Genomic DNA, 8,967 nt, shown 5'->3' with positions numbered 1-8,967 from the left:
GGTGACACCCCCTCCGGGGATACCCCTTCTCCGGGGACTCCCCCTCGGGACCCTGCTCCCGGCGCCCCCGCCCGGCGGCTGTCACAGCCGGGGCCCCCGCGGCTGCCGGCCCGGGGCGGGGGCGGCCGCTGTCAGCCTCGGCCGGCCGGGCGCCGGCTCGGGGGTGAATTTTAAAGGTGTGCGCACTTCGCGGTCCCACCTCCCCTTGTTTATCAGGCTGCTCTCGTTTCCTCTCCCTGTGTCAGTGTGTGTGTGGTTTCTTTTCTCTGCTCCTCCTCCGCCAAGACAAACTTGCCATCAGCTGTATAGGTAAACCCCACACAGCTTTCCCATATAGGCCACGCATTACCCACGGATGAGACGTTATAGAATGTGACAGCGTATTAGGTATCTCTCTCTCTCTCCCCCCTTTTAAAGGGCTTATTTTCTCAGCCGAGAAGATAATGTTTCTAGGATGTAGAGTCATGTAAAGCTTTAGTAAAGTTAGCGATGTTTGCTTCTTCTTTAAAAATGTGTGGGGCTTTTTGGGGGGGGATGTTGTTTGTTTTGGGAGGGGAAGTGGGGACAAAGTGGCATACGAGTGGAAGCGCTGGCCTTGCTTACAGTTACATGCATAAGCTGATCTCTTTTTCTTTCTCTCTTTCTCCCCACCTCCCTCTTCCCCCTCCCGTAGTGCTTACAGCAAAAATACATTTGTGATTCTGTACAACTGGCCTCTGCCTTTCCAAACGGGAGGCCTCTCCAATCTTAAATATTTTTACCAGACTTCTTAGTGAACGATAACTGCCACCTTTTCTTTTTCTAACCCCATATATGCAGTGAACCGGCTGCATGTCCTTTTACCTTGTTGGATAAAGGGCCTCACAGCAGCAGCAGCAGCAGACTGTGATCACCTGGTAGTCACCAAAATGAGCTGCCTGGTGCTTTGCTCGGTGCTAAGGTAGTTCATAGCCTCCGACTTTAAAGGCAACAGCATGTAGGAACGACTATCTAGCATCAGAAGCTAAGGTAATACAGAGATATTGTTGGGCCACTGATCCAGAAGGAAAGCTCTAGGGAAAAAAAAGCCACCATTTCCTGGGGCGTTACGCAGTAGTTTAGGGAAATCTCATGTAAATGAAACTGGTTGGTTTTCCTTTCTCTATTCTCCAACCTCATCCGCCCCCATACAGTGGTAAGTTATGGCGGAGTGATAGTGGGGGGTTTTTTAGGTAATAAAGATTGACTTAATTATTTTTTTCCTCCCTCTAATTAATTAGCTATAATTGAGGGGGGCTGCATAAAAAAAGAAAGTTATTTTTGTACTGAGTTGTCTGAACTAATTTTTCACTTCTGTGGATATGCAATTTCCCTTCCCCCCCCAAATCAATTTCTTTTATCTTCATGGGAGAATAAAGCACCAATGTACTTGATTTGTATCAGCTTCATTTGAAACTTTGTAAAATTGCCCATTCTATCCTCCTGTTACCTTTACTTTTAGCAGAATTCCTGAACGAAGCTATTGCTACCATATCCATCACTGTCAGCTTGAACAATGAAGATGCAGCCTGGAACAGAGAAAATGTAGAAGTCTCAAATATATTCAAAAAGAAATATAATTACAAACTGATCCTTACTACAACAAGATAACACTGATGATGCAGTGCTGTAGTATAAGGGTTTTATTTCCACTTCCTTTCTGTATGTAGTGGAGCACATTTAGATTTAATTCGTCCTCTAGGCTCTCTTTATTTGTGTTTTACTCCCTGTGAAAAGAATGCCTTTGATAATACCATTTTAAATATGCTTTCATATTTCTGTGGCATACTTTCTCACATGCCATGCTTTCCAGCTTACGTGATAAACTGTGGTCTTTACCATGCTCCCACTAACATAGTCAAAGACAGCTACAGAGCTCTCTTGTGGCATAAACCTTTTATTTTCTCCTATAGTATGCTTAACAAGAAGGTCTGTAATATTCTGATCCCCTATAATTGCAATGCAACTGTAGCTTAGACTTTAAATTCTGATGTGCTTTCATAGGAGGGTGTGCAAGTCTTGGAACTGGTTGTTCACCTGGTATTAAACATCTCTTCAGTACGCTGTTTGGAAAAGTGCTTTACAGTGTAAATCTCTTGCTACCAATAAATCAGTAGTTAGCAGGACGAATGTTACTCAGAGTGGTATTTCAATGCTTGCATTATGAGCTGATGTCTGTTCACTTTGCCAACCCAAATTCCAGCCCAAGTCTTCACGTAACGCAAATCAGATTATTGAAATCCAGGATATGCTGATCTGGAACAGATCCTGTCAAGATGTACTGAAGGATCTAATCTTAACTCCGAGTTTAGTTTAAAATAGTAGTATTGTTCCTTTCCCGTAATGCCTCATTCTAATTTTCCTCCTGAATTAATCAAGCTAAACAGATTCTTACCTAGGTAACTGACAAAAGAGGTGGTATAGGTGGCTGTACTGCCCAGGTGGTTAGACAAAGTCAAGCAGTTTAATTTTTTTCGTAACTTTTTTTGCAGACCTAATAATACAATGTCAACTGGAAGGGTACGAACGAAAAAAAAGGCATGTTCTTCAGACCAGTCTCCAGACAACCTTCCTCTGAGGAGTTCTGGAAGACAGGTACTTATAATAATTTAAAAACACATGGGTTTGTACTCTGGTACTTTTTATTTTCTGTTGATATTTATAAAGAAAGCGGGCTTCACTGTGGATAAGTTAGGACTTATCCAGAGAGAGGGAGAATTAGTTAATTCTGTGAATAACTAGGCAAAGTGTCTCATTTGTGAAGGATATTCAGAGAAGATAAAGGCTCAGTATAACCTGTAAATACTTGATGTGTTAAAAATACAATCACAGATTTCTGTACAGCCAGACAAAGCTGTCTGCCCATCCAGACGGAGGCCTAAAACAACACAATTCACAGTACCTTTGAGGCCCAGAAGAGACATTTGGTATACAACTTTGTATATGGAGTCCAAAAAAAGCCTCAAGCCCACCCTAATATTTTATGAGATGCAGATAAGATTTTTGCCACTAATCAATATCAGTAAGTATGTGAAGAAGAGATTTTCTTTTTCTGAAGGAGAAATAGAATGAATGCATGAGGCTTGACTCATTAGCGTGTGATGAACTTAAAATATGATTTAAACTGGAAGCTTTGCTGATAATTTCTTCAACAGCATCAGTTAGACTAAGGCAAGACATTTTTAGCTTTAAATGATATTTCCAGCCTTACTGGGTGGGTTTTTGTAGAAAAACTGACCTACTTTGGCAGCTGTTTCACGCTGCAGCTATTTCACAATGGATACAAACATTTTCAGTAGTACCATTTTAACCATTTGATGCTACGCACAAGCAGCAAAACTGCCTGAATGCCGTTTTGTAGAAGATGTGTTTGTGTCAATTTTGGTCAGATTTCAGCTATTCTTTATTAGGTGAAGAAGAAAGCGGCTGAAGCAGCAGATGATGATGATGAAGCGTCAGAGAAGAAATATAGGAAGTGTGAAAAAGCTGGATGCACTGCAACATGTCCCGTCTGCTTTGCCAGTGCAGCTGAAAGGTTTGTTTCTTTTTATTTGAATTTTCCATGGAGTTTTCTAAACTTGCAGCTGAAGTTTAGGATCCTAACTATATTCTGAAAAATCCCTGCGTTTCTAAATGTAGAGGGAGAATCAAAAGGTACTAACGTGAGTCTTAACTTGTGACACTTTCCTGGCTTCTTATTCCTGTTGTGGATAACTTTTACTGTGCAAGTTGCTAATTCAGGTATAGAATATCTTCAGAATACGCTTATTTATGTTATTAATGGTGTCTTCTGGAACGTCCCTAGCTTCTGTGAAACTGAGAGCGTATTAGTGTAATCTGAGGAAGCTAAACTTTCTTTCAAGATGGAAAATGAAACCATCATTTACTGCAGGAAGTCTTTATCACTCTCTCGGAATGCCTTGCAGTCCGAGGTGAGATTCTGACCTTGAAATGTGAGGTCTTGGGAGACAGTCATACTTATTTGAACTCTTTGTTCTCGAGTTGTTTGTGGCTTTCGGTGTACTTGCACAATCCTTTTGCATTCTGACCCTGGAGGTACTGAACGCATGATACTGGCAAGGTGTATCTATAGTAACCAACACGTTAGACCTCATTATGCAGTAGGCAGACTGTAATTATATAGCATTTTTCTCTCCCTGGTTGATTGAGACAAACTTTCCTTGTTTTATTTATTTTCCAATGATCTGAAATAATTTAGTGCTTCATTTAGTTATCTATGTGGATTGGTGGCATAAGGTCAATGTATTCTGGATGTTGTCATAGGAAAACCAAGTGTTTTGGCAGTTGCATAAGAGACTTAGGGGAAACGAGCACCTGAGAGATCAGCATTGGTGATACCATGTTTTTTATTTAGGAAACAATACATACTGCTTAGTCATCTTTCTGAATTGTTATTTTAATATTTTTATTTCCATCCCCCCCACCCCCCAAGTACATACTTTCAACATTATTTATTTGAGATGAGATCATTTCATGGCTAGCTATTTCAGTTAGTAGCTTAGGTCACTGCTTTTTACCTTGTGCTTTTTACCTCCTGCATTTATCTTGAACCATTTCATTGAGTTTAATGAGTTTTCTAAGTGAAGAGCGACTGCTTTGTCTGATGAATATAATCTTTGCTAATGGATATTTCTTTCTGAGAGTAATAAAGAATAAATGCCCAGAATGTGTAACTGCTTCCTCAGAGTTTTCTCTCTTTGGGTTAAAATCGCAGCCACTTGGTCACGTGAAAAAAATAGGCAACATCTGGTTTGTGTTCAGATTTGCCTTTATAGTTTTGTCAGTTGTTCTGAGAACAGGATGTTGTAATGATTTACGAATCAATTGATCACACGTACAGAAAAAATACTAATTTAAATGATCCCTCCCACCCCTGCACTAATATCAGAACAAAATGGAACAAAGCAAAGGAACTGTAAGTTCCTGTCGAGAGACTTTGTCTTCTTATGCATTTGCAAAACACTTAATGTGTCTCAGCACATATTGTAAAAGCAAATGTATTTCATGTTCAGGAAACGTCTGCTTAAAGGGTACTAAAGACAGGCTCAGTTGACCATTGTTAGCGGGAGGTTGCTGGAAGCCAGACCAACTATAAAACTGCACATTGTGTACGTTTTGCCTCCTTTGCATCTGGTGTTGCTTAGTTTGGAAGCTGGTCATGTTTGAGACAATTGAAATGATCTTACTGTTATTTGTATGACTGTAGTGCCTTGTGCAAGTCAGCCTTCGTGAATGTGACATAAAGCCCTGGCTTGTCCTGAGTATTTTGTTCATGGTCTAGAATGTGCTACTGTCAATAGAAAGATTTTTTTCTAAATGTATCATAAAGCTATTTCTATGTCTCCTGCGTTACAGATGTGCTAAAAATGGGTATACATCTAGATGGTATCATCTTTCCTGCGGGGAGCACTTCTGCAATGAATGTTTTGACCACTATTACCGAAGGTAGATTTGCCAGTTAAGGTTGTGCCTTTTCAGTGCTTATGAAAATTTGACAGATGTTACAACTGTTGAAATATCATGTACATAAACATAATACAAAGACTTGTCTTCCGTGCTTGCTTTATGCAAAGTGAGGCTTAGATATTGGTGCTGAAACTGCAGGTGTTGTGTGGACTAATCATCAACTTAAACATAGCAGCGTGAACAAAACCATTTACTTTAAGGCAGGCTGGTTTGTGTGTGGCGTTATTCTGAAGCTTTTGTCTCTTTTTAAAGAGAATGTTAAATGATGAGAAGAGTTTTAAGTAAATCTGTTTTCCTTTATAAAGCAAATTCACTTTACAATGTGAGTTCAGGAGACCTTGCCTCTCTGTAACATCAAATCAGATTTAACGCTTGCAGTTCAGTGACTGTGAAGACTCTGGTCAGGCTCACAGAGTGCTTTCAGCTCCAAGCTCCTTCCCGTTTGAGTGGGAGTTGAGTCCAGCTCTACGAAGACTTTTGTGTGCTTATGTGCTCAGCAGTACCTGTGACTCAGGCCAGACCTTCAATACCGGGAAGTGTGCTCATGAGCAAGAGGACATAGTGGTCAGGATGCAATTTATTGCTATTGTAAGAACCATGACTTTCTCCTTTTTTAATAGGAAAAATATAGGACTCTCTACAGCCTTATTTCTCTGTCCGTATATAAAATCTTTAATTTTAGAATAAATGCTGTTGTTTGAAATGAACTAGGTATTCAATTTTCTGACTGCTTGCTGTTTTCTTTTCTCTTTCTTCTTAGCCATAAAGATGGCTATGAGAAATATACTGCCTGGAAAAGGATTTGGACAAGTAATGGTAAAAGTGAGCCCAGTCCAAAAGCTTTCATGGCTGATCAACAGCTTCCTTACTGGGTAAGATGGAGGGTGATTTATTTAATAGGGTATATTTCAATGTGATGTTCTGATGTGAGTTTCTGATACAGTATGTTCAAGCAGGAGGTCAGCTGAGTTTTTGTGGAGGTTTTCTAGTATTAGAGGACAGTGGAAAAGCTCAAGATAATAGTTCTGATTAGTGCCTGCATTGTTGGAGACCTTCTCCACACTCCACAAAGTGTGGAGACCTTCTGTTGCTTTTCAGTGAAGTAGCAGCTATGTGTGATGTTCAGGTGGAATAAGACTTGGTGGTGAAAAGGGAGCATGCCAGTTATAGGAAAGTACAAGTGTGAAAGAATTCCAAAACTGATTTTGTATTTCCCTAGTAAAGAGAGCAGAAGAAGAGAGTTTGGAATGGAAGTAAGTTTGGTGGTGTTTGTTTTTTTTGTTGTTGTTGTTGTTTTTTGAAGTGGTGAACAATGTGTGTTTGCAGTAATGCTTGCAAAACCCGCTGAAGACCATAGTAACTGGGTGCTGAATTAATTTTGGAGTTAGGTTCTGTGGAGAAATTCAGTTTCCAGGAGATGGGCACAAGGTTTCTGTATACCAAATGTCTTACTTATGACCTGAGGATTACATGAGAATGAATTCAACAATTATATTTGACAATTTCCTCACATCTCCCTTCTTTCTATTTGGCTAGTTATGCTTCATTAATCTTATCTGTAATCAGACAGCAACAAGTAAAAACATGTTTGTTTTTTGACTTGTAGGTGCAGTGCACAAAGCCAGACTGTGGTAAATGGCGTCAGCTGACAAAGGAAATCCAGCTGACACCACAAATAGCAAAAACCTACAGATGTGGTATGAAACTGAACAATTCCACCAAGGTAACACAGAAGATTTTTGCTCATATTGAAACTAACAAGTTGATTTTTCTTGTTTGCAGATATTAATTTCTTCTTGTTTGCTGCTTAATGTTTCTAATGCCAAAACAATTGTCTGACAGCCTGGAGAGCTGCATGGTGACAGGTCTACATGCTGTTTGGACTTTTTGTTTCTTGAGTGGATATGTCAAGAAAGAAGTATCTGGAGTACTCTTTGTCTGCACGTTCAATTGTAAAATCCTTCATTCTGAAGCTGTGGAAGGATTATCAGCATGTACAAAACAGACATACACCAAAGTGTTTATTTTGGTTTTGTTTAGCCATGCTTCATTATTGAAGAAAGCATTTGAAAAGCTCAATGGGCTTTTATTAATTTCTAGCAAGTTTGTCATGGGGCTTTAAATGAAAACTTTCAGCTTTGGTGTGAAATTTGAAAGAGTCCTTATAGTGCCATAGAATCTATATAGTTAAGAACATAACATGAAAATACGGACCATAGGAAAATCAGAAGAGTCAGCATTTCATCTTGAGACTTTGTGATAAAGATCCTCTTAAAATAAATGAGAAACTTTTTTACAGTCTAGACTGGACGAGTGTCTCTGGAAAATGTGGAATCTTTCCATAAAATTCCTTTTTTTTTTTTTTTGTTCCATTTGGTTGTTGTTCCATTGTAATGGAATAAAATATCTGATTTTATTAATGTCTGATCAGTAGAAACTATTTAGTTTAACAAATGAGAAACATTTTCTTTGGCTTTATGGTGTGTTGTGTTTTTAACTATGCATTTCTCTATTATTTATTTTTACTAACATAATCATCTCTGCTACAGAAGGCTAACACTGATACATTTTTGGTTTGGTTTTTAAGTTTAAAGAACTATGCCATGGCCAAATTACTTTGTTTTATATTTACTTTTTGTTGCACAGCTTAACAATAGCTTTGATACCATTCACTTTTCTTTCAGACTGAGGGCTCAGACCAGTGTTCTATGCCTGAGGACTTGGTGAGTAGTGACTGTTCCTCCTCATTTGTTATAGACTATGAAAGCAATCTTAAAGCAAGGCATATTTCTTTCCTTTTCTTGGTCCTTTGGCCAGTTATGGTGTTATGTATGCATCTTGCTCAGGAAACTGTCAGACACTATTTGCAACAGAGCCTAGGGCCTTCTACTTACTCATCTTTTTCCTCTTTTCCCTTACTACCAATTAGCTTTCAGGTGGTTTGTGGTGTCTTTGAGTTGTAGCCTGTGATTCCAGGTTTACTCCTAATTTTCATTTTTGATCAGGCAAAACAGTATTCAGTTGCCAGCTTTCAAATAAAATTCCCCATCCTAAGATTTCCTTCTCCATCAGGTGGTTTCTGTCTTTAGTCAAGCTAGTCTTCTGTTATTGAAGACTGCAAGAGAACATCAAAACATGTTTCTCTCTCCTCTCCCTCACGCACAAAACTAGACTTGATGTACGTTGGTGTTTCAATGGGTTTATGGTCATGTAACCCTGCATCTCCGATTGAGAATGATCTGATGTTCAATAACCTAATGTTGGCAAGTGTACCTGAGGTACCTCTCTCCCAGGAAACATTTCCAAGCTTATTGTTGACTCTTGTAGAAGCTTTGTGGTTTTGTTTCCTTAATGCATGTTTGATTTGCAAATTAAGGCTGAATCATTAGCGTTTGTTAAGGTTTTAGAAGGTCTTTGATGGGGATAGCAGAATCTAAATTAAACTGATCAGTTAGCATAGAC

The 8,967-nt window shown here is 39.2% G+C and overlaps 1 protein-coding gene across 4 annotated transcripts in view; it reads left to right on the top strand.

Annotated features, from left to right (window-relative positions):
• KDM1B (lysine demethylase 1B) overlaps nucleotides 1-8,967 on the top strand; it is a 29,293-nt gene that overhangs the window by 389 nt on the left and 19,937 nt on the right. For 3 of the 4 annotated variants that reach the window (XM_068396247.1, XM_068396244.1, XM_068396243.1), the window contains 6 exons: nucleotides 2,511-2,613; nucleotides 3,429-3,553; nucleotides 5,395-5,484; nucleotides 6,266-6,377; nucleotides 7,112-7,228; nucleotides 8,190-8,228. In XM_068396247.1, the coding sequence (XP_068252348.1) occupies nucleotides 2,524-2,613; nucleotides 3,429-3,553; nucleotides 5,395-5,484; nucleotides 6,266-6,377; nucleotides 7,112-7,228; nucleotides 8,190-8,228 (573 nt within the window). In that variant the 5' untranslated portion in view covers nucleotides 2,511-2,523. The remainder of the gene's footprint in view (nucleotides 1-2,510; nucleotides 2,614-3,428; nucleotides 3,554-5,394; nucleotides 5,485-6,265; nucleotides 6,378-7,111; nucleotides 7,229-8,189; nucleotides 8,229-8,967) is intronic. The other variant, XM_068396246.1, reaches the window with a different exon arrangement.

The sequence above is a fragment of the Nyctibius grandis genome, chromosome 3, assembly GCF_013368605.1.
Source record: "Nyctibius grandis isolate bNycGra1 chromosome 3, bNycGra1.pri, whole genome shotgun sequence".
Lineage (NCBI taxonomy): Eukaryota > Metazoa > Chordata > Aves > Nyctibiiformes > Nyctibiidae > Nyctibius > Nyctibius grandis.
Note: the sequence above shows the minus strand (reverse complement) of the source record. Positions and strands in the feature narration are given on the sequence as shown.